General features: G+C 48.0%; 2 protein-coding genes across 3 annotated transcripts in view; one reads left to right on the forward strand and one right to left on the reverse strand.

Moving 5' to 3' along the window:
• Window positions 1-1983: 1983 nt before the first annotated feature.
• On the reverse strand, window positions 1984-4962 carry LOC107308501 (tetraspanin-7-like). The gene has a single exon (XM_032442666.1). It carries the CDS (start codon window positions 4391-4393, stop codon window positions 3686-3688), a length of 708 nt encoding a protein of 235 aa, XP_032298557.1. The 5' UTR covers window positions 4394-4962; the 3' UTR covers window positions 1984-3685.
• A 9330-nt stretch (window positions 4963-14292) lies between these two features.
• The window catches only part of TRABD (TraB domain containing), a 31108-nt gene continuing 21176 nt past the window's right edge, over window positions 14293-24224 (forward strand). The window contains exon 1 of one of the 2 annotated variants that reach the window (XM_015852461.2): window positions 14293-14446. The gene's annotated coding sequence lies outside the window, so the exon portion shown is untranslated. Of the gene's footprint in view, window positions 14447-14564; window positions 14584-24224 lie in introns of those variants that run through there. The other variant, XM_015852466.1, reaches the window with a different exon arrangement.

A 24224-nucleotide genomic window follows, 5' to 3' on the forward strand; every position in this document is an offset into this window, starting at 1 on the left:
ACCAACAGCAACAACAAACTCAACCAAAGGAGCAATAGAAACGTGGAAAGGCAAAATGGACGGGAAAGTGTGAACATGCTTCACTAGTGGGATGTTTTGCAGTGTCTTCATGGGTTATCAAAATGGGACAGGACTTGAAGGAAAAGTCCTCTGCTCAGAGAATCCCCTCGCGGCACTGAGCTGCTCCAGAAGCAGTGATTCCCGCAGTACCTTCAGCACAGCAGGGGCTGGCATGAGCAGCAGGGACACCACTGCTCTGGTCCTCCAAGAGGATCTTTACCATGTGGAAGCATCAGCATTTCGATAAACAACAACAAAAAGATCTTAATACAACAGAAAAGACATCATTACTTGGAGAGATTTCCTTTATCTAGTGTTAGGAATGCTGAAATCACAGAAAGCAGAACACCTTCTTGCAGAGGACATTTTCCCAATGCTACCATTTTAGTCACCTGTAATTACTATCAGGTAGCAGTACCAGATAAGATTCTCTACTAAATTCTATTACATGGATTAAAATCATTCACAATAGGCAGTAGTGAGTGTTTGCTGAAAATTACAGCTAATGTGAAGGACGTTACGATGCTTCAGTAGCCCCCATCTTTTCTTCTGCCAGTGTTTTATGTGCAAACTCACATATCCAATCAGCTTCTGAAAATGTGTGTCTCCATGTTGCTTGACAATGTGTAGGCATTGTAATATTTGATACTGTTTAATGCCTCATTATGTTTCGCTGGTTTCTCAGCAAATTACAGTGGCCTCTTTTAAATTCTCTTTTGTCAGCTGGTTGAGACACAATTTGGGACGTGATGAGGAGGAGACCCAGGGATGCCACCTCCTATCAAGGTTCACAATCCATTAAGAAGCTAATTTTTCATTCTGGTTATCTGTATAGTGAAACCCAGTGATACACAAGTACACTGAGTAACCAATGTAGGGTAAAAGACAGAACAGCTCTGAAATTTTCTGGAGTCATATTCGTGATCATTGTTACAAAACAGTCCTCGTTTCATAACAGGGGGCTAATCTTATCGCTGCTAATCCTAAGGCTCAGTTTGTCCAAACAACAGCGCTGTTGTTTCTACAATTGCAACACAGCTTGCCCCCATTATGGTATGGTTTTTAATTCATCAACTCACATCTAATGTAGTTGTAAAAGATGGGATCAAGCTTTCTTAAAGTGTAAGAAACTGTGCCCAGAAGAGGATGACAGAAGACAACTACATATTGCAGCAATGGTGCCATCTGCTTTAACATCTTCCAGTTACAGCTGTTCTGACCATTCAGAACAAAAATGAGATTGAATCTAAAACATTTTTTAAATTAGAATTTGGCCACAGAGCACAAAGAAGTTGAGACAACTTGAACAGCTTCTGGGAATCTGCTCATCTGGGAGCTAATTAGAAAAGAATGGCATTTCTCCCATTCATCTACAAAAGTTAATGTTGTGATGGATTATTCTTGAACTAGCAATAAACAGCCAAGGAGACCTCACAGCCACCCTGCAGCGTTACAAGGATACGTAACCTTTCTGCGAGCACGTGCCAAGGTTTATCCTACTCCAGTGAGCTCAGACCACGTGTAGAGCAGTCTCCATTTTCAACTATTCATCACATTAATGTGATGTCCTGAGACTCAGGCCTGGCCAGCACACAAACACGCAGTGGTACGCTTAAAGCTGGCTCCTATCACTCCTATTCATTTAAAACTTCTTTAAACGGCTCAAAACAATACATGCACTGAAGGGGAATGTCAACACAAGGTTTTAGATCAAGCAGGCTTCACCAGCATCCTTCATTCTGACTGCCTGCTGCCTGTCATGCAACGCAATCTGGATCGATATCAGAAATAACTGAGCAACCTGTGGTGCGAAAAAAGACCCGAGCAATATTCTTGTAACTTTCCAAGCTTATTGATTCAGGCGAAGACAGTTCTCATAAATACAGAGCAACTCCATGTTCCTTTCCAGCACTCCCCACAATCTCTGCTTTACTGTTTATTTTTCTGAATAACAAAAATACTTCTGTCTTTACATCTCAATGTACGCTTCATTTTGCTTGTAGAGACATACACAAACACAGGTACTGAGTTGGATTCAGTGACTTGTACTACTTGTAACACTACTTTATTTCTGAAGTACCATTTCTCATACAAATTACACACTATTAAGACTGTACAAAATGACCAGGATTTTCAGAAAACAGCAGAGTTCCATTAGGGTCCAGCTCCAAAAGACCATCAAAAACATGTCAGTACAGGGACACTCATAAACAACAACAGCAATTCAATTATTTAAAACAAGAAATTATAAAAAAAAATAAACTAAACAGCACTAAAATGAAATGTTGGCTCTAAAAAGAGATTCCCAACACGTATCCAGAGTTCATCTATGCAGATGAATTGTCAAATGGCTGAGAAACCTGTTTACATTGCACTCATTAGCTGGAGCCTGATTATTTAACATAGCCACCTGACGTCTGAGCAAATGGAAGGTACATAAAAGCACCACTAACACTCAGGCACAACATAACTGTTAACCCACAATTGTCGGCTCCATCCATCCGTGCTGACTAGAACTGCTCACCCAAAGGGTGATGTACAGACCTCTGTGTTTTAGGCGCAGAGCAGTTCATGTGGTCAGGGGCAGTCATTAATAGGCCAAATGAAGTACTGTCCCTAGGTCAGAAACAGTTCCAGTTCTACAGATTGGACAAATTCATCACAGAACTGACCAATCAGTCCCTCTCTCAAAAGGAAATGCAGAGAACAAGGAAAGGGCTTCACTGCCACAAAAGACAGAAATAGTGGCATTTCCAGGTATTTTTAAATGGCACAAACAATTACAAGCAGCAAAAATACCTGAAATCCTGAAGCCTACTTCTACAAAGTCTGGTTTTCCTCACTCTTCATTCCAGCACATTCTTTACTTGGGCCCTACTGCTAATCCCCTTTGCCCTGGGAAACTCCACTCTCCCCTCCCAGGCTGTTACTCCTGTCACTGATGATTTCCTGTCCTGCTCCCTTTTGCTGGCATTTACCTATTCTCTACAGATTTGCTAGCTAAATTCCTAATTCCTATGGTGGAAATGTCTAGACCTGGACATCTTTGCAAGGAACTCACTAGAGTGAAGCACAGTGGTGCAATGCATGTTGCAGGGCAGTTCCTCAAGCAGAGGCTGTCCCCAGACCCACCCGGACCACACATGCCACTTGTGCACTCCAGCATCCCAATGACACCGATCTTCCAGCAGCTCCAATACAATGCTGAGATGTCTGCCTTGCTCCCACGAGCCTTCTTCTCTTTCCTGCTCCCATTTCAGTACCTCTGTCTGTTCACATCACCCAGACATCTGCTGAGCTGTCACCCAGCTGTCCATCTGGCCCAACAGGGTGATGTCTGTCCATGCTGTCGCTCTCCACTCTGTGCCCAGAGGCTCTGGGGGGAAGTGGAAACCTGCTGTCATGCAGGGGACACAGCCAGGATAGGAGACAGCTCCAAGAGGCTGTGGAGATGCCTGTGGTGTTGGCATACGTGACACAGGCTCCAGCAGAGGAAACAGACTGCAGAGGAAGGGTGAAATGGGGGACAATGAAGAGGCCTTCCAGATGGGGCCACACCCAGATCTCCCAGATCCAGGGGAACGAAGGGAGCAGGAGGTGACGAGGGCCAGACCTGGGGAAGGTCTCAGTGCGGGGCGGTAACGCGAGCAGGGACACGGGCAGCCATGAGGCAAGCCAGCACGATGCCAACGACCTGCAGCACCGCCAGCCCCAGGGCAGCGGTGGCAACGCAGAACATGTTGCCGCTGACAAAGGCCGAGACCCTGCCGAAGCAGCCGTCCGGGTGCAGGCCGTGCGCTCCGGCCGAGCCGAGCGGGCAGCCCCGCCGGTCCCGGCAGCAGCTGAGCGGCACCGAGGCGTTCAGCCGGAGCGCCCAGGGCGTGGAGAGCCAGTCCCGGTAGCTGTCCACGCCGCAGCAGCTCAGAGTGCGCTGCAAAGCGTCCAGGGCGTCCGCCTTCCCCTCGTCCTCGCCGTAGTCGCTCAGGGCCTGGCGCAGCCCCTCTCGAAAGCCCCGCGCGATGTCCTGGCGGTACAGGAGCGCCGACAGCCCCGCGGTCAGCCCGGCCAGCAGCACGGCTACAAGGAAGGCGCCGTAGGTGCGCAGGAGGCCGCGGTGCTCGGTGGCGGCGCTGAAGCAGCCCAGGAAGGCCCAGACGATGACGGCGGTGCCGGTAGCCAGGAGGATGGCGGGGGCGCCGGGGGAGTCGTTGGCCGACAGCGCCAGGTAGCCCCCCAGCCGCACCTTAGCCCAGAGACCGACGATGAGCATGGTCAGCCCCGCCGCCCAGAAGACGAAGCTGAAAGCCATGAGGGATAACTTCAGCACGGTCATGACGGCGCTGAGAGGCCGCCAACTTCGGCCCAGGACGGCGGTGCGGAGCTCTTCCCGTCGGCCGGGTGCCCTGCAGTGTCCCGGCTGTCCGCCCCGACCCTTTTCAACACCCGGCTCGGGGGCGCGGCCGCCGCCGGCGTTTGGCCGCCCTGCCCCTCACACACCGAGCCGCGCTGAAACGCTGAGGCGTTTGTGCGTTAACCTGCTCTGGGAGGGTGCTTGAAAGAAATAAGCCCTAAAATGTGTACCTGAACGGTAACCGACGATGCAGTCGTTCGTCTGTCTCACTTTGCCCGGTTGGAAGCTATTTTCCAGCCTGCCTGACCCTGTTAAGTACTCAGCTGATTTTCCCCACCGTCGCTGAGCACCAGGAAAGGCGAAAAACGGCAGCGGAGAATGTCCTCCAGTGCTGTGTTACAGGTGGACCACGGGAGGTCTGGCACGAGAGTGCCCTTCATGTACACCAGCTCTGCAGTAAAGCCTCATGGCTAAAGAAAATCTACGTGCCACATAAGAAACATCAGATGAGAAACTGTAGAGGAAGCAGTGATAGCCGTGCCTCCCCGCCGCTATTTGCACTCGGTGAGTGGTNTTGGCACTTCTTGTCAGCACCACAAGAGGTACGTCGTGCTCCTCATAAGGTTTCATACCATCTTCTGCGAACAGAAATGACTCAAAGCCACCTCAGGACACAAAGCTGACCTTCCTATGTCTTCAGCAGCTTAAGAAATTAGTTTTGTTGTATACTGACGTGCTATCAGACTGCCATCAATGTTTGCATTGCTTAAAAGTAATGATTTTAAAGAAATTTTCTAACAGAGTGCTTATTGTGGTTTCACAAGCTGGTGAAGGATCTGTAACCTGTGCAGTTTGCTGGATCACTGTGCATTTCAAGCTGTCCGTCTCTTCTTTTTTCCTCTAAGGTCTGAGACAGTCCTTCCAAGTTTCCGTCATATAACTTGCAGTAAAACTGAGGTTTCCCATTTGTGTATACTATAATCACATCAAGAATTTAAGTCCGAGAACCCAGTTGCTCATATCCTTATCATCTCCTTCAGTACTGTCTTCTTAGGTTTAATTGTGTTCTCATTGTAATCTTTGTGTTGAAGTTAGAGATCCTGGGACATGGTTAGTGGGCATGGTGGTGATGGGTCGATGTTTGGACTTAGTGATCATAGTGGTCTTTTCCAACCTTAATGATTCCATGATTTTATGATCCTAAGTTGGGAAGCCCTGAAGGTGACACTTCATGAAGAGACTTTCTTCTGGATCAGCAGGTCTCCATTGGCCCACCAGGTGTTTGTCATACAGGGAAATGTCTTTGCCATCCTTGGAATGGGCTGGTTGTTGCAGAGTTGCCATCCTCCGGCCACTTGTTCTATTCTCTTAGGATGTTACACATTTTAATATCAGTGTTTTTCCTTTTGAGTCCTTGAAGTGCTAGCTGTCCACATTTCAGCATTACCCACTGCAGTTTTCTTATCTCACGTGGCTCTGTGTACTTTCTCCCTGTTCTTTCTCACAACTTATCTTTTTCAGAACGAGGTCTTGCACTGCAGACAGCTGAAACCAGTAGAAGGGCTGCACTGGCTCTGTTGGACAGTCCTAGTGAGGGGCTACAGCCCCTTCTTTATGGGGCAAACCAAAGAGTTTGTCTCAGATTTGAAGATCTGAAGGTTGGAGATCCACATTAAAGAAAGCAGATAAAAATGCTTTTGTTATTAATTTTCCTCATAGTGAAAGCAGCTGGGCAGGGTGAGATACCTTAGGGTGCATTGTGCCATGTAGGAACAAAGTACAGGTTTGAAAATCAGAATTGTTGTGGAAAATGTGTTCCCTTGTTTTAGGCCTGTCTCGAGTGTTGTAAACGATGACAAAGTCTGAATATACCCTGCCTGAACTGAGCTGTGATTTACATATTTCAAGATAATTGTCATTTCTCCACAACAATAATCCTTATTTCTCTCCCAGCACTTACTTCTTTTAATAGCGTTCTCTGTGGTTTTCTGCTTGAGCTCCCTCCTCGAGAGAGAGAATTAATGTGAAGGGAATGCACAGATTTCCCTTGAAAATGAAGATTGCTGGTGATAAATTAGATTTGAAATTACATGGGTAGCTGCTAATACCAGCTGCATTCACAAAAGGGATGGAAGTATCAACTTCTGAATTTAGATTCTGAAAACTCCACACCCAATTCCCAGAGGCAGATTGAGTCTGGATACTATTTCATATTTCTTGCGGTGCAGAAAGGAACTCCTAGATAGGAACTATCCTGTGTAGGAGTTCCTTTACACTTGGGGTAACAGCCTGGAATCCTGCTCTCCCCTCTGTCTCAGGAGATACACAAAATCAGCTCTTCATTTTGCCATGCTGTCTGTATCTGTTTATGCAGGTCTTCTCAAGGACATACGGGTTTAGCAACTAATGCAAAGCAGAGAGGAGGAAAAGTCTTTTCCCCACCCTTTGTTTTTTTCCAGCACCTTCAGGTTGTGAGCACCTGCCTCAAATAAGGACACCTGAATTCAACTTCTTTTGCTACTGGAAGGAAGTGAAATAATGCTTTGTGTGGGGAGGCTGAAAGAGCTGTGCAGTGTGATGTTCTGGTCAGTGTTTGCTTAGTATTTCCATTTGAATCTGTTATTTGGGCCTAAGAAACTGCAAATCAGACTTTTCCAGTTCTGTTTCATCAAATGCTATGGCTTTGTTAAAGGGGAAATGAGGTGCCAGAAAGGCCTTGAGACAGCTGTGATGGTGATATCTGCTGAGATAACCCAGCCTTTTTCCAGTACTTAAAGGTTCTCAGAAGAAAAGCAGAGCTCACAGTTTTGCTTTCCTTGGATACCCGAAGGAGATTTTCATGGCACGACTCACAAAGCTGCACTTCAGCTGCCAAAGCACCTGAACAAGAACTGCTGTATGCCCTCGTAGTGTCCTGCTGATGTTATAGCAGCATGCTGTTGATGCTTTAACAACTAATGGGTATTTTCATGTCCTGTGAGAGCTCAATAAATACACCACAAGAACATTTATTTATGTTAAAGCCTGATTTTGTGATGTTCTGTCATGTTGGGTATCTTATACCATAAATCCCATTTAATTCAATAGGAAGAGTGGGTATTCAGTGTGAGGAAATTTATCAGAATCAAGTGAATGACATGATTTTTATGTAAAACTGAATGATACTTTAAGTTGAATGAAATGGGATAATAGTCATAGCTTTTCACTCCTTCCCAGTGACTGCTGTGCAACATGGGTCTGGTGCAAGCCCAGGTGGGATAGAGAGAAAATGGGCTAGGAGGAAGAGAGAATTTCTCGTTGATCTTCCCATTAGCTGTGAAGGAAATGTATTAACTTGTTTCCAGTTGCAAGTCCCTTTGGGTAATTAGAAGGTTATGGAACACCACATACACCTGGCACCTTCACAGACCCCTGATATGAGAGGAAATATTGGATCACCTGCTGCCGTTGGCAGCACAGACTGTGGTACGTTGCCTGCACAGACCAGAGCTGCAGAATGGTGTAATTACAGCCAGCATATCTGAGCAGGAAATGTCTTAGCCTGAAGCAAGTCTGATCCCAGGGCAGAACCCAGCCTTCTGTTTCTCGGAATGTACTTCACAAAAATAGTCACAGCAGCAGTGGGACGTTTCTCAAACTGAACTAATTTTAGGAACTAAAGTATACAATCTTTATTATATATCAGCTGCTTTGCTATTAATAGCAAGGTTCGGAGCTCCTTTGGGTTAATAATTAACGTCTAATGCATTTTTTAACCTTAAAATAAAAGACAAAATGTAATTTTAGCTGCAGTTTCACAAGAATTCTAAGGGGTAACATGACCCATAGCTTGGGTGAGCCTCAAGGAAAATTCAGGGCACTTTCCAGTTAGCCCACAGGAAAATATGCTGAACATCAGCTATGTTTCAATGCTAATGTATCTAAATAGCGTGCAGGGTGGATGGGTGGAAAAGACTGACAAAATACCATGTCAGAGGAATGGGAAAATAAGCTTTTCATTTCAGAGAGCAATAGGAAGAGAAGGCAAGCTCAAACATCGTCCAATTTATGCCTGAATTGAAAAACAGCTGGATGTATTATTATTAATTCTCCATTTCTTCTTGTTGAATTTGATTCTGAAAGTATGAAGTATTTCACATGCTGGGATTTATATAATGTATTTGTGGCAGCAGTTAGGTGTACTTGGCAGATCATTATTCATATAATACTTGCCTGCACTACTTATCTGCACTTACCAATAAGAATTTCCACGGATAAGGGGGATTTCCAAGATCTGCAGCAGCAAAAATCTATCCCACCTTTCACTTGCTTGGTTTAATTTTCCATCAGTTTTGCTGGCTTTGATGATTACTTCTTTAAACCTCATTTTCTTTTCCCATCTTATCTGAAACAAATGCCATAATACTAATTATGACAATGTTCTTTCTGCCACGTTTCCAGGCTCTGACAGATGCCACCACAGGCAGAGGACAGTGTGACCATGCACTGTTCTGAGTAGCTGAAGAACGCCATGGGGCACAGACTGTTATCTCAGGGTCACCGTAACCTTTGTCCTTGCTGAGGTGAACAGTTACGGAGTTCCCATAAAGCAGCGACATTAGAGCACCAGAAGACTTTCCAAGCCTTGGGGTCCAGATCCGTGGACTTTTACAGCTTCCTTGTATTGTCACATGGTGTGCTGTCCTGGAGCCAGCATCACTCTCGCCTCTTGTAAAGGTCACAGAAAGCCTTATTTAAAGGAAACAGTCCACATGCAAACAGTGCATCACATGAGGATCACTGCCTTTATCAAGGCAACTACTTGTCAGCCTGCCTGTCACCTCTGATAAGCCCAGATATGAAGAATGTTTTATAGCTCTCCTAGAATGGTAAAATCTTAAACATTCTTACTACAGTTTTCTTTGAATCGCTGCACTATTTATAAAATGATCTTGTTTGCATATCATAGAATCATAATTACCCAGGTTGGAAAAGACCTTGAAGATCATAAAGACCAACCACAGCCTAACCACAGTACTCTAACTCTAACAACCCTCTGCTAAATCATATCCCTGAGCACCACATCCAAACGGCTCTTAAACACATCCAGGGATGGCGATTCAACCACCTCCCTAGGGAGCCTATTCCAGTGTTTAACTACCCTTTCTGTGAAGAAGTGTTTCCTAATATCCAACCTAAACTTGCCCTGGTGCAGCTTGAGGCCATTTCCCCTCGTCCTGTCACTTGTCACCAGTGAGAAGAGCATATATATGCATAAAGCGCTTATCAGCATGATAGCAAATATGAGGATTACAAGCAGTTTATTGGATTTTCTTATAGGAAAGCCTGCTTATTACTTTCCATTTTTTGAGACAATTTTTGTGTTCTTTTAAAGTCTTTAACTACCCTGGGCTGAAATTTTCCATAGCAGATATTTATCTGAGTATGATATATATACGCATATGTACGTACATAGAGATTTCACTTCCAGCAAGAATGATCCCACACTATTTTCCTCCTTCAGTACTTCAGCCATTTCCTTATAGCACTTACAGGTTTTGGACCAGAGACTTGAAAGCTGGCACAGATTAGGAAAACACTGTGTTAACAGCATCTTTTCAATACAACCTTAAAGTACTGGACCCATCCTTTTAATCCTTGTACACGTATCTCACATCATTATGAGCAGTGATTTTCAGTGATTCATAACTACACCAAAAGGTTCTCATACAGTCATACAGCTTTCAAATCTGAGGCAGAATAGTGTGTGCTAAGAGTTGCAAGTTGGCTTTAGCCCAGACTTTTCTGCTCCGTGGCTCTAATCCAGACTGTTATTATTTGAAAACAGCGCTGCGTGGATTAATTGTTTGTGTGTAGGAACAAGACCATCTATAATAGCTCCATTGTCTCTCTTTGTCTTCCAAAGCCTACTGGCATTGTGTTCTAATGTGGGACTGCTTGTTATGTCTGGTGAACGGAAACAGTCACTGGTGCCACTCCAGGCTCCCTCACTGTTTTGCTGCTTTCCCAGCCTTCCCTGTGAAGCAGCAGAAACTCTGGGCTGTCACATCAGCCCAGTGCCTCCCACACAAACGATGCAGAACACAGCCCTGTGCTGACACAGCGAACAGCTTCTCTTGCCCCAGCTTACCCTACACTGCACAGTGCTGTGCTAATCTGCTGCTAATTCAGTGGGAAGGGGGAGATGAAGGGAGAGAAGCAGAGGAAGAACAGGGGGGCTGTAGGCCTTGGTCCCATCAGCACCATCCAGTTCCATATGGGCACAGCAGGCTGCATGTCTGCCTGTGTTTCACAGGGCCACGAGTGATGGACTGGCCCCAAGCACAGTAAATAGGTTAAGGTTAAATTGTGGAGTTTAGATGAGGCTGAGCTGACCCATAGTGCAGGCTGGCTCATGCAACTTCCCAGCTCAGCCTTATCAGAGCAGTACTAGCCACGTGCAGCACTTCATGCCCTCCGATGCAGTGCTGAAGGAGCAAATCTGAGAGCATCACAGTGCTGCTGGGGGTCGTGTCCCCTCAGAAACAGGTGCACTGATACCATGTTGCCCTCTGAGCCTGGCTGGCAATCTTCTAATATGGTTATCAGCAATGTCTGCCTGCCCTGGCCTCTGTGAGGAATGGACAGGCTGCATCTCTCCCAGCAGCAAAGTACGCTTTAATCTCCCTGTCAGCAGACTGCCTGCAGTGCAGATGATGCCCCCTGTTTTGAAGGAACATAAATATACTCCGCACCGCTGAGCTCATCAGAGCTGGCCTTAGGATGCTCGTTCTGAGTGATAACAGAAGTGCGGGAGTGAATGGAGCGAGGAGAACCGGGGCCGCAGCGCAGCCAGGGGACCGGCAGAGGGCACCACAGCCCCGCGAGCCCGGCGGCACCTGATACCCGACCGGGGACAACGGGAGAGACATGGAGCAGCACAGCCACAGCTGGCCAGAGGCCGTGACTCGGGAGGTAAATATTAATTTGGCTTCTGTGAGTCTTAAAGCACGAGGATGTTTGAACAGGTGGGGTTGCAAAGGCATGGGGGCAGTTTGTCTTTCTAACCTGCGGAGGAGATACCTGCAAGGATACCGTGCCTGTGTCCAAGCATTGGGTGCCTGAACGACTTCCTAAGTCCTAAATCCTTCCTAAGGATTTTTAATGGCAGGACTGTTTAGTGTGAATCCTTTGTTACTGCAAGTTCTTGAGAGCCCGTTGTGAATGGGAGAGACAAATGCCCACCCAAAGCTACCTGCAGCCTGCCCTGGGCTGATTCAGATGTCTCCCAGTCTCTGTGTTCAGAGCACACAGAAGACAATAGAACTGCAGCTAATGCCATTCTCACTGCTACTGGTTCCTAAGGAGAGGAGGAGATGAGAGGCAGAGAGGTGAGATAGAAGAAAGGATTGGGAAGCAGGATGGTGGTAGTGAAGAAGAGAAGAGGGAGGGTAGAAGTGCCGCTCTGCTACACAGGAGGCTCGAATCCTGGGGGTTGGACTTGATGATCTCTAAGGTCCCTTCCAACCCACACGAGACTGTGGTACTGTGATAATGTGAGGGCAGGGAGAGGTGTGCACCCCTTTCTGGAAATACCTATGCCTAAAAGCTGTGTGCAGAAGGAGTCTTTGTGACTCTCCACACATATATTCATACATGACCCCAGATGTACCTGTGCTGTGCCTGATTCAGTGAGGCTGTTTCAGTTTAACACAAAGAGCATTTAAAGCTGAGCTGAAACCCTGAGAAATCCATGAAAGAGCTGCCAAAGCCTCTCCTAACTATAGGCATCCACCCCTGGTCTCCACGTAATCCCATGGCAAGAATGACATTTAAAGAAGATATACTAAGTATTAAAAGCAAACCTTTAAGAGCCCAATATATGTGTTACAGCCAGCCACTCGGCAGACACCAGTGACCCACCTTGTAATTGCAAATAAATGGGGCATTCAACTACAACAAATCTTTACAAATATGGACCAGAGCACGACTTGCAGCCATGCATGCTCCAGCACTGGGGCCACAGCTGTCAGCAGTGCCTGCTGCCTCACTGCAGAGCTCTGGCACGAGGGCACCTCAGAGCACCCCAGCATGGCTGCTGGCCCCTGGGATTGCTGGCCGCAGCAGGACCAAGGCCTTTCCTGTTTGGTAAACTTCTTCCTATCTCCGTGCTCCTTCATCTCCGAGGAATGTTGTATGCCACAGAGCAGGCAGAAACAGCACAGACACTCCTTCGGCATTGCTTCATATTAGCAGAGACCTGCATCTTAGCTTGGTCCTTGTAAAGGCATGTTCAGCTCCCTCTGCTCTCGCTGAGCCAGCAGAGCCTGAAGCAGTCGTAAGTGAAAGTGCTGATCCTGTTGACACAATCAGGGTGCAGCACCATGAAGTGGAGAAGAAGCGGCTTCCAGGGTTCACGCTGTGCCCCCAAGCAGATGAACTGCCAAATCACATCAGATCAGGTGAGGTATTTTCTGCAGGCTAAGACAGCGATCCTCAGCTCTGAACAAAAAATTACCAGCGGATCTACAGCTGAACTAGTGGGAAGCTTGGGAACGTGTCTGCAGACTATTTAGGGGCTCACAGTGTTTGCACAAGACATCAATGGTGTTACAGCAGGAGGGACAGCTCAGGAAAAATGCCAACACTTCAGGTGTACAGCTGGAATTGAACACACCGCACTGCAGATAACGGGTTAAGCATGCGCTCGGTACATGCTCCAGTTGAACGCATGAGAATGAGAGGATAAAACGTGTGATTGGCTGTGTAAGGGACTTACTACAGGTGTGTGGCTTAAGGTTCAGGCTGCTGAGCTGTGTCGCATGCTACTTATGCTGGGCACTGATGTAACTGCTGCCTGCCTACAGGCAAGCGAGCAGTGCATCCCATGACAGGAAGCTTGTGGAAGCTGAGCCCTGGAGGAGGTTGGATCATGGAGAGACTCAGAAGCAGCTGCACTTAGTGGGGAGAGGGTGCACCTGGAAATGGCAGCGCTTGGGGCACGGAGTCTGTGAGTGCCAGGAAACCTTCTGGCACAGTCCCCAAAAGCAGTGACCAACCTGCTGCTGTGCCGCACAGCACTCCCATCTTTTTAGTGGTCTTCATCCACAGCTCTGGAAAATAAGATGTTTGAAATCTGTGAATAGATTAAGCCCAAAGCAAAGTCCTCTTCCTGATATGACAGAGGCTGGATAGCATTTATCACAAGTCCCGGGCTGCATATCTTACACCTTTACCTGGGTAACTGTATATTAAAGCTCCGGGCCATTCTTCATGCGACTGCTTGATCTGTGCGTGCACAGCAATTCCAGCTGTCACTGCGCCAAACGGGAAGTGAGAGCCCCATCTGCACCAACACGTCAGCACTTCATTGCCACGTGCTTCCAGAGCTCAGCCCTGTCCAAAGTAACGCTGGCCAGGATGTGTGTGTGGAGTGAAATGTATCAGGAAGGATCAGAAAACGCATCTCAAATCTGTTCTAGTCAAACCATACTTAGATAATAAACTTGTGCTCAGACACAGCGCTTTGTTGTGACCTGTCAGAAACAGAGCGAAGGGCAGAGCTGCCTTCAGAAGGTGATCAGCACCTGGAACCTCCTGATGTGTCTTCCTCGAGCAAGTTTTTGTGACTGATGAGACACAAAGACGTAGGCATCCACGCAGGGATGTGAAGCATCCTCAGGCACAGGCTGCACTTAAGCAGGCCGTACAGCTCAGCTTTGGTGAGTGAAGCGGCCACAGGATCCGCGGCCGTAGCTCCACACGGAGCTGAGCCGAGTCGCCGCTGATGGCGGCCGATCCCGCTGGTCGCGGCGCTCCCTGGGAGCCGTAGTTCGCCTCCCGCCGCCGCCTCCTCCCGCCGTGTGGCCGGAAGCGCGGTCGGACTGCAGCCCCCACAGTGCCGCGCGCCGCCGGCCCGCCCCGATGACTGATGCCGCACGTTGCCCGACCAACGCGCCCGGTGCCGGAGCTCCGCGCCGCCGCCTCCTGCCCGCAGCGCCTCGGACAGCGGCCGTCCCGCCGCCTCTGGGCGGCCCGCACCGACAGAGCGACCAGGTGAGTGTCGGAGCCGGGCAGGGGCGGCCGGCAGAGTCTGCTCGCGTCGCGCCACGCCGGGGCCATGTTGGGGCCGACCCCCGTGCGGGGCAGCGCCCGGAGCAGGAGGGGGCGGCGGCGGAGCGGCTTCTCTCCAGGTGTGCGGGGAAGATGGGGCCGTGCCGGACCGTGCGGCTGCCCCGGTGTGTACAGCGGGGAGCGGGGCTGAGCGGGGCGACGGGCCGGGGAAGGCGGCCCCGGGGCGGCCGGGATGAGGCGTCGCCCTGAGATGGCCGAGCGCTCTGTGCCGCCTTTGCCTCTCTCGGAGCTCAGGGCGGTCAGCGCTGTGAAACAGGGAGTGTGACCCTGTGGGTGGTTACGGTGAATCCGGGGTGGAAAATAGGAGTGCCGAGCGCGGTCTGTGCCTGCCGGGGTGTGCAGGGAGTGAACGTGCTGCTCTGGGTCTGGATCTCGGGAAGAGATAGCACCACTTCGGTAGCACCGCGTGGCCGTAGGAGGGGCAAGGAGCGGCTGCTGGCCTGGATAGCGGGCTGCTGCCATGCCATCGCTTCCCCAGGAGCTGCAGGCACTGCTCTCCAGCCCGTGTGTCCTCCTGGAAACCAACTGCGAATCAACAAGGAAAGCAACCAGGTGTCAGGGTTCTCACTGCTGTGTTGCACAAAGCCTTACGTAGCTGGGGAAGAATGCACAAATATAATTAGCTTAAGCTACGTGAGTTTATCATCTGCAAATTCTGGGTTAGGTTGTGGCCTTTGTGCCCTGCTGGCTGGGTGTACAGCAGACTGTTCAGGTTTTGGTGGCTTGAGTTGCAGGCTGTGAATCTGTCAGGCAGCCTTGGCAGTGCCCGGCACAATGTGGCTGTAGGCTCAGATGTTACTCAGTGCAGTGACGGGGAACTCAGAGCTATTAGTACAGTCTCTCTTCCATGTGGTAAATATAATGAAACGTTGCTGCTGTGAATAGCACACAGTGGTATTGGCATCTTATTTCTGGGAGACTCATCTAAATGTTGTATTTTCTAGTACTATATCTAGAGATGGAATATTCTTTCTCCTTATTTGCTACATAGCAAAAGTGACAAAAGAGATCTGGGGCAGCGTTAGAAAATGGGGGAATAAAAGAGGAGGGCAGAGATTGGAGAGGAGCCCAGGGAGGTTGTGGATGCCCCGTCCTTGGAGGTGTTCAAGACCAGGTTGGACAGGGCCCTGGGCAACCTGATCTAGTAAAGGTGTATGTTTGGTGGCCCTGCCAGGCAGGGGGCTTGGAACTACATGATCCTTGAGGTCCCTTCCAATCCGGGTCATTCTGTGATTTAGGAGCAGATGTAATGGAGCAGTGTGTGACTGCAGCTGTCTGATGTGACATCGCAGCCGGTTCTTCGCCACCTGTAATGGAGGGGTCCTGCAGCTCCCCCTGACCTGCCACAGTTGCTGCTCTGAGCCCCCCTCGTCTCTCAGGGAGATCTCGCTGGGATGGTCTGGCAGTGGTGACTGTTAGTGGGATGGTGGCTGCAGACAGGTTTCTGATACAAATCACTTCTGAGGTCAGGCCTTCAGTTATTGAATGTTCTAATGAGGGGCTGCTCCTATTTGAGATGCTGTGAACAAGGTGTTACTGTAGTTAAATGGTAGGGCTTATAAACTCCAAGGGCTCTCACCTCCTTTTCTTTCTTCCCCCTTCGGTTGATGCTGTAGGCATTGTGACTGGATTCACCGGGGGATGCAGGGACTAAGCATCTGTACACACACAAACTGGAACATGGTGATGACACCACATATCGTGCTGTGGGAGACACAGCCCTGGAGCTCCGGGAGTTCTGTCTCCTACTTCAGCCCTGCAGGCTGTCTGCAGAACCACCCTGTCTGTGTGGGTAGCACAGCGCTGCACATCTGCCCCCAGAGGTGTGTGAGTCTGTGCAGGAGGGGAGTGAGAAGCAGTGAGCCCACACTGCACTGGGCAGCAGCAAATGCCGATGAAGGTAGAAAATGGTCTCTTGTTCACTGTGCAGGGAGACTGGGTTGTACCTCACTGGGATTTGTAGTCCTTGTGTTGCACAACCAGGAGCCGTCCTTCAGCAGGATGGTGAAATAGCTCTCAGTGGAAGGCCTGTGTGTGAAGAAACAGGGACAGGAATTGCTGAGGGTAGGGGTTTTGCTTCTTGAGCGTGGCAGATAGGAACAGAAATAGCGATAATCTTTGGAGGGAGTATCTGTTTTTCAGTTACTGGCTGGCTTCAGGCTGCTTTACGCAGTCAGTGAGCAGTGCAGCAGCAGGATCGTTCTCCTGGTTGCTGTGTGTTCCTGGTGTTGGTGTGGGGCTCCTGCCTCTGAGGCTGCTGGGCTGGGATTAATGTGCCTTCCTGCTGCTTTGTCTGGGTGTCCTGAAACCTGACGCTGGTTCCCCAGTTCCCTGCTGCAGTGAGAGCTGTGTCTCCTGCCTTGTTGCTACCATGTGAGTGAGTGTCATAAAGCGATGTTTTCAGCTTTTGTGATCGCCTCAGTGTTTTGAAAGAGTCCATCAGCCTGTTCCTGACTGCTGTTTGGAGACTGGGATGGAAGGGTCAGGCAGAAGAGCACTGATAAATAATGTATTTGGCAGCTGGGAAAACTTTGTCATTCTACAAAACCTCAATTTTACTATCGTAAGGAGGGCATTTAAGTGTTCATAATAAAATCAATGAATGATAGTGTCTGCCAGTGTTCTGAGGACCCAGCTCCTGAGTGCATCAGCACACAGCCACTGGCACGTGCCTTCTGGAGCAGACACAAACACAGGCTTTAAGAAGCTGCTCCTGCAGCTGTTTTGCAGTTGGCCGTAGCAGAACTTCTCTCTTCCCGCCTCCTTTGCTGGCTGCATGTAAGTAATGAATGAAGTGGGTGAAAGCACTGCTTCTAATGGGGCTCATTAGAGCTGTGCACGCAGCAGCTGTGTGGCTTCTCTTGGTCTTTGCTGAGAGTTTCCTAGGACCAAAAGTATTATTTGGTTGGTTGATTGTTTTGAATGGCCTGGAGGGAGGAGATGCGCTGAACGGGTATCTTATCTCAATCTGCCGATCACAGGGGAGTCTATTGAAATAGCTTTGGTTACAAATCTTCCCCAAATCCAGATGATTCATACCTGAATAAAAGGAAAAATTAACTTGGGTTAATGTGTGGGCTCTAGGATCGTACAAGTTTTGGGGCAGCTGACCAGACTTGGGCTGCATCGCTTTGGTCTTTCTGTTCTGTGTTTCTAAATTAGCAACCTCTTATAGTCTCTTCAAATTGTATATCACAGAATCACAGAATGAGCCGGGTTGGAAGGGACCTCAAGGATCATGTAGTTCCAACCCCCCTGCCTGGCAGGGCCACCAAACATACACCTTTACTAGATCAGATTGCCCAGGGCCCCGTCCAACCTGGTCTTGAACACCTCCAAGGACGGGGCATCCACAACCTCCCTGGGCAGCCTGTTCCAGGGCCTAACCACTCTCCTAGTAAAGAACTTCCCCCTAACATCCAACCAAAATCTTCCCTCCTTCAACTTGGATCCTTTTCCCCTAGTCCTGCTATTGTCAGCCCTTTTGAAGAGTTTACTCCCCTCCTGGGAGTAAGTTCCCTTCAGGTATTGAAAGGTTGCAATGAGGTCACCCCGCAACCTTCTCTTCTCCAGGCTGAACAAGCCCGACTCCCAACTGTGCTGTTTTGTGCTGTTGTCCATGGCTCAGTCCACCCCACATTCTGAATTACCTTGTCTCATATTCACTCGGTTCAGTGAGTAGCCCTTGTCAATCAAATAGCTATCATTTCTGAAAGCACAAAGATGACAGTGCCTTCCCTTTCAGGGACAAAGAACGATTGTGTTCTCAGCACATCAGATAAAAGTTTTTCCAGTGCATCGATGTCCCAGTCCAGATATTCTCATGTTCCAGTACCTCCTTTCAAATAAGTCATAGACAGCTGCATTCATTTATTGTAGTTCTAAAGTATGCAAACGCACAGCGGTTCTGATGCGCGAGTGCCTGCGTTTAGGTGGATGATTCTGCAGGAACTTCTCATTCATGCTCGAAGGGTAGAATCTGTATTATGAAATTTATAAACTTGTGAGTCACGAGAAACCAGAGCCGCGATCTGCGACCATCTGTGATCACAGCCCCAGTTGCTCAGTTGAGTTTCAAAGGCGTGGGTTGTGTCAAAGAAATATACGCGGTATGTCAAGCAGGTCACTATGGCGATGGGTTTGAAGTTCCCATTCCTGAATTAGTGGCTGTTGTATTATTTGGCAGTCAGATTTCTACTGACGCGTCCTTCTGAATACGAGGAATCTATCAATAGAGAAAAGAGGCACCATTTGGAGCCAGCGTTAGTTTGTTTGTAAACACTGCTGGGATTCCTGTGCATAAACATGGGAGGTGTCTCATCAATCTTAAACACTTCATCTGCTGCAATGAAAGCAGACGCTACTGAAACAAGTGTGTATCCATTGATTGATTCAGCCTTTGTAGAGGAACAAATGTGAGATGTGGAAGGTGCTTTGTAGGCATTCCAGATAGTAACAAGTGCAGACGCATGTCAGTGGGACAGAGGTTGTATCTGTACCTTCTGAAATGTTGAATAGCCTTTGCTGTGTACATGTAGTTTATCTTGTTAATGGGTTTTGGCATTCAAATGGGATATACCCATGTGATAGCATGCTGTGAATCAAGCATGCTGGCTACACCAGCCAGGCCAGATGCCATTGCTTGAGGAACAGCAGCTTTAGGCTATGAAAGGAAAGCAGCGCACTTTGAGTGTTCAGATGTCACTATGCGTGTGCTGCTGTGTCTGAGGAGCACAAAGGCTTTCTGGTGAGGAATATTGTGTTGCAGGTCTGGTCAGGAGCCTGTGCCTGTGGTCCTGCACAGGCTGGCTCTGCTTGGTTGTAGCTGGTGTGAGATGTACTGATTCACTGTCACTTGGCAGCTGGCTCTTGCAGCAGGTTCAGCCCTTAGCCCAAGCTGTGCATCCCACAGTGCCTCTGAGCAGGGGTGAGCTGTGCTGGTAGGGCGCTGTGAGGAGATGCTGCCCCAGTGCTGTGGAGGATGGACAGCTTTCTTTAGAAGCACCAGTGATGTAGAAACAATGGAAAATTCACGTTGCAAATCTGAACTGCTTGGAAAGCTTCCATAGGCTCTGAACCATATATACCTCAGGTATGATCTGTAGGTGTGCTTAGGTATTGATATGTCTCAGTTCTGGGTATGTAAAATAAAGAAGCACATGTAATAAAACCACGTCATAGGTTGTAGGATTAACATTCCCTACACTGAGGTGTGGATGCTCATCCTGCTCAATGCTGCTGAATACTGGAAGCATTCAGAGCAGTGATATAAACACATTTGTTTAAGGGGAAGGAAAACCAAACACGGGAGTTGCCTTTCTCTTTCAATAAAATGTGAAACTAATAGTAGAAGTTCTGTGGCTCTTACTGTTCTGGTTCTGACAACCTTCATGTAACACAGACAATGCGGAATAACTGCATAAGGAGTGAAGTACTTTTTCCTTTTTGCAGCCTCAACAAGTTGAGGAAAACAAATGCTGTTTCTGATTCTGTCTACCTCAGAAGGAACAAAATATTCAATAAAAGTCTTTTTAAAGAGTAGCTGACTAGCGTGTTGTATGGGGGTACGTGAGAGCTTTTAAAAAAGCTTTTTGATTGATTCACTTGAATCATTGCCTGAAGGAAGCAGATGTAGATGCAGCAGGAGGGCACCTTAAGGACCAGCTTTCTGCCCTCTATTTTGTCTGAATTTTCTCACCGGGGCAAGAAGTTGAAATAAAATGAGACAGGCCGCTTGTTCTTCAATGGCAGACAATGTGCTGGAGCCTGTAAATGTTCATGATAGCACCCCTGGTTCGTGAGTGTACCTCTTTGAAACTGAGAGCTAAGAGTTTCACGTGCCTAAATATGCAGCTAGAACTAAGCGCTTTGGTCAGCTGAGGTTGCTCAGTGTGAGCAGTTCATCAGCAGGTTTCCCAAAGCTCTGCTGGAGCTGCTTTACCCAATGAGAGCTGGAGGGTTGATGTGAAATGGCGCGGCAGGGAGCACTTCCTCACTCTGCCTTTGTCAGCACTGTGCAGGAGGAGCAGTGGCACTGCTGGGGAGTGCTGTGCAACTTAACTGAGATGGAGTGGGAAGGAGTTAAATAAATAAATAAATAACTCCTCAAGGTGTAGGGGAGTGTGAATGGTTGCCCTGTGTGTGCTGGGACAAGGAGAAGGCATCGGTGGGAATTGGTGCCTGCCAAGGTGATGATTTCAAGCTTGCAATTCAGGAGGTGTTCTCAAAAATCGCCGTGTTGTTGCCCAGACATCTTCAGGCTTGAGTGAAGGGCTTTGTTTGCTCATAGTTACAAACATGAAGAGCAGTTCTGTGAATTACCTGCTGAATGGAGGGCCCCTAGGGTTGAATTCAGTAATATTAAATAAAAAAGATTGAATCAGATATTCAGTTGTCAAGTAGACCTCTCAGGAAAACAGTAGAGGCAAAACCCAGGCTTGAAAAGCACCGGGTCAGGCTCTGTCTTGTTTCTTCTGGCTCCAGGAGCCAGAAGTGGTGGTGCTGCCAGCAGGAGAGCTGTGTCCATGGTGAGGGAGTCTCTGGTAGTTAAGAGGATGGAACTTCGTGCTATCTCATCTAGAAGCTCCATCTCCCTTTTTGTTTGAAAGAAATGCACTGTCTTAGTTAACGTTTTCAGTATGTAACTTAAACTGTGAGCACCTCTTAATGGCCTATGAAGTAGCTGGAAGAGAACAATTTAGTCGATTTGGCATGTTTCTGCCCAATCCTGTGGTAAGCAGAGGAACTTGAGGTAATGAGATGTTGTAGAGTATGTATTACAGACCATGGTAAAGAATAGTCCAAACACCTTATTTTGCTTATGGCTTTACATCCTGTGGTTCAGTTTCCCTCTGTTTCCTGGCAGGTTCTCCCCACATCCTCTTTGACAGCCCTTCCACCCCCTGCCCCCTCATCTTCAGTGATCCCTTTTCTCACAGAGAGGCAATTCTGTGCAGATCTCCCTCCTAATGAGCAAAACTCCAGCCACTCTGCCAGCTTTGTTTAACATTCACCTACAGGTTAGCAGGTACAGAGCTTGATTTGACAGCCTTACAGCTTTGTTACCCACATTTGCTAGGCTTTGATCTGAATCAGCACCCTTTGTCTTGCCATTGGACACACTGGGAGGAAGTGCTTGCAGATTCACATGCTTCAGTTCCTTATCTCTGTAACAGAAAAGAACATGTAGTCCTTTCTCAGAGGTTTCAAGATTAACGTTTCAAGTGTTGTGGGATGCACATATCTTTGAAGATATATATGGATATGCAGAAGTGATGAATTTTCCACATGGATGAGCAAGGTCAGCCTGGATTGCAAGATACCTGAGTGATACCTCATACATCTTCTCTCCTGTGTTGTGGAGGACACTGCCCAGCTGTTCCCCTGGTATTGGAAGTATTTTGTCCTTGTCTTTGCTTGCACTACACAAGAGCTGGAATGAATTCAAATTCTCATGACAGTTGTTTAGTTTGCTCTTGCCGGCCAGTTGTAAGGGTTTCCTTAATAAGACTGAATAATCTGATCTAAGCACTTCCTAAATGTGGGGGGGGAGATTCAGAAATGGCTCCCTGTGGAAAGTTGTACTTCCAGTGACAGAGTAGACCTAAGTATTGAAGGACCATCTAGAAGAAAGCAGCAGCAGATTGTCCTGTGCTCCTGTTGCTGTGCCATGGGTTCCTTGCAGAGATTGGAGCCCTGCTTTGCTGGAACTGGGAGCTGTGCTGACCACCTTTGATTTTTCTGAAGATTGCATGTCTCAGATTAAAAATACAGAGTGCTTATTATCACAGACAAACTTCAGAGATGTGTTCCCTCTAGTATTGTATACATCACTTACCTGTGGTGAGAAGGGGGTAAAGCTTTCTAAAATGTCACTGGATGGAAAATCACTGGGTTCTTCTGTCTAAAACTTTGCTCTTCAACTGAAACTTTCAGGTGACTATTTTTAACAGCACTCCTGTTGATAAGAGACATGTTTTCAAACCCAGGCAGACCTGCAGCTGAGCCTGGAACTGCAGTTTGTGTTTAAGGTCTGCTGGCAGAAAAACACTTTTTCTATTCAAACTTCAGAGCTGAGTTTCAAAGTGTGCCCTGAAGTGATGTAGCTGGGCATGTTGTGTGGTGTGTTTAGTTGTGCTTTCTTTAAGAGAACAGTGTTGACTTCACATACCTGCTCCATACAGTCCCTTCAGCTTTGCTGCCTCAGCTGTTCATGGAGGTATTTGTTCACCAGAGCTTGGAAGGCCACGGGGAGGAGAAAAGAGTGTCTCCGGCCTGGCCTGGTCCAGCTGAGGCAGGACAGTGTGAGGACAGCCTGCCATGCCACCAGGGGCTGTGGCTGGGCTGTCGCTGTGTTATGTGTCAGCCCAGGGCCGCTTGGCTTGCAGAGAGGTCTTGAAAACTCTGTAGCACAGAAGAGCTACATGGCTTCACCTGCCCTTCCAGCTTGCTGTGAAACTTGGCTTTCCTGTGCTTGACCCCTTAGAAAAGAGAAGGCAAGGTCTCAGTTTTACCTTCCATGGAGCTTTCACTCCAAAGGGCAGCAGAATCCAGGCTCTTGATTGCTCAGGTTTGTCTTACCTGCCCTACAGCTGTGCTGTCCTGTTTGCTGGGCCGCGAGCACAGGCATTGCCAAGGCGAGAATTGCTGGAGCCGCTCAGTACCACGCAGAGGAAGAGGTGCCAGCTGCCCGAATTACACGTGTGTGCTGCTTGCTGCCCAGCCAAGTACTCTTTTTATAGAATTGTCTTTTAAGCAAAGCTAGAAAGCAGTGAAAGCAGTACAGCTCATTTCAAAAACTCACTGGAAACCAGGGCAGAGCGCTGATCAGACTCAGGAAGCTGTTGCATTTGGCAGAGGGGAGTCTTTTCCACCATGGCTGCATGTTGGAAAGCAGCCACCAGGCCCCAGCAGCTTTCCTACTGGTGTGGGGCAGGAACTAAATGTGTCCCCAGGCAACAGGGCTTGAAATGTGTTGGGCAGATAAGGGGTCACAACTGTTCTCTGCCTGACAGTCTCTGAGATGCATGTGTGGAGGGAAGAACAAGATGCCTTGGGAGGCATTGCTCGTTTCCTTTTCAGGGAGAGAGACGAGGGAAGGGGGAAATCTGATAGAATATAGCCAGGTGTCACCAGTGCGTGCAAAGCTGCCCAGCACAAGCAGTTTCTCTGTGGTGTAACAGAACACTGTTGGCATGTATGGAATGGGTCAGAGGGAGGTAACCCAAAATACCTTAGTGGTTTTCGTTTTGTTTTTTTCTTCTGCAAGTGCTTTGCTGTTTAGTGGGATCACAGAATAAGCAGAATGAATCAAAAGTTCAGCATCTTGTGCAATCCCCTTATGTGCCATCAGCCAAGTCTTAGAGCTTTGCTGGCTTCAGGGATAACTTCTGAACTTGGAGGGTACGTGCAGGAGAATGGGTCTTAAAACAAAACAAAGAAAGCAGAACAGAAACTATTCACCAAAGATCTGCAAACCCACTTCCCAAGTTTTTCACGTAAATGTGCCTCTTCCAATGTCCTGGCCCTGACATAGTTGTAAACTTGTATGTGATAACATGACACAGACCAGGTGATAATGTGTGCGGTTCCCCAGTTGGTGATTAAGACTGGGACAGTTTTTCTGTCATCCCTTGCTGTGATGAAATATAGACAATTCCAAAAATTACATTAAATTGTCTTAAACTCATACCTTGTTTGG

The sequence above is a fragment of the Coturnix japonica genome, chromosome 1, assembly GCF_001577835.2.
Source record: "Coturnix japonica isolate 7356 chromosome 1, Coturnix japonica 2.1, whole genome shotgun sequence".
NCBI lineage: Eukaryota > Metazoa > Chordata > Aves > Galliformes > Phasianidae > Coturnix > Coturnix japonica.

Bases quoted from the DNA above. Each gene is read 5' to 3' on its own strand.
- LOC107308501 (XM_032442666.1), bottom strand. From the start codon at position 4,393: ATGACCGTGCTGAAGTTATCCCTCATGGCTTTCAGCTTCGTCTTCTGG.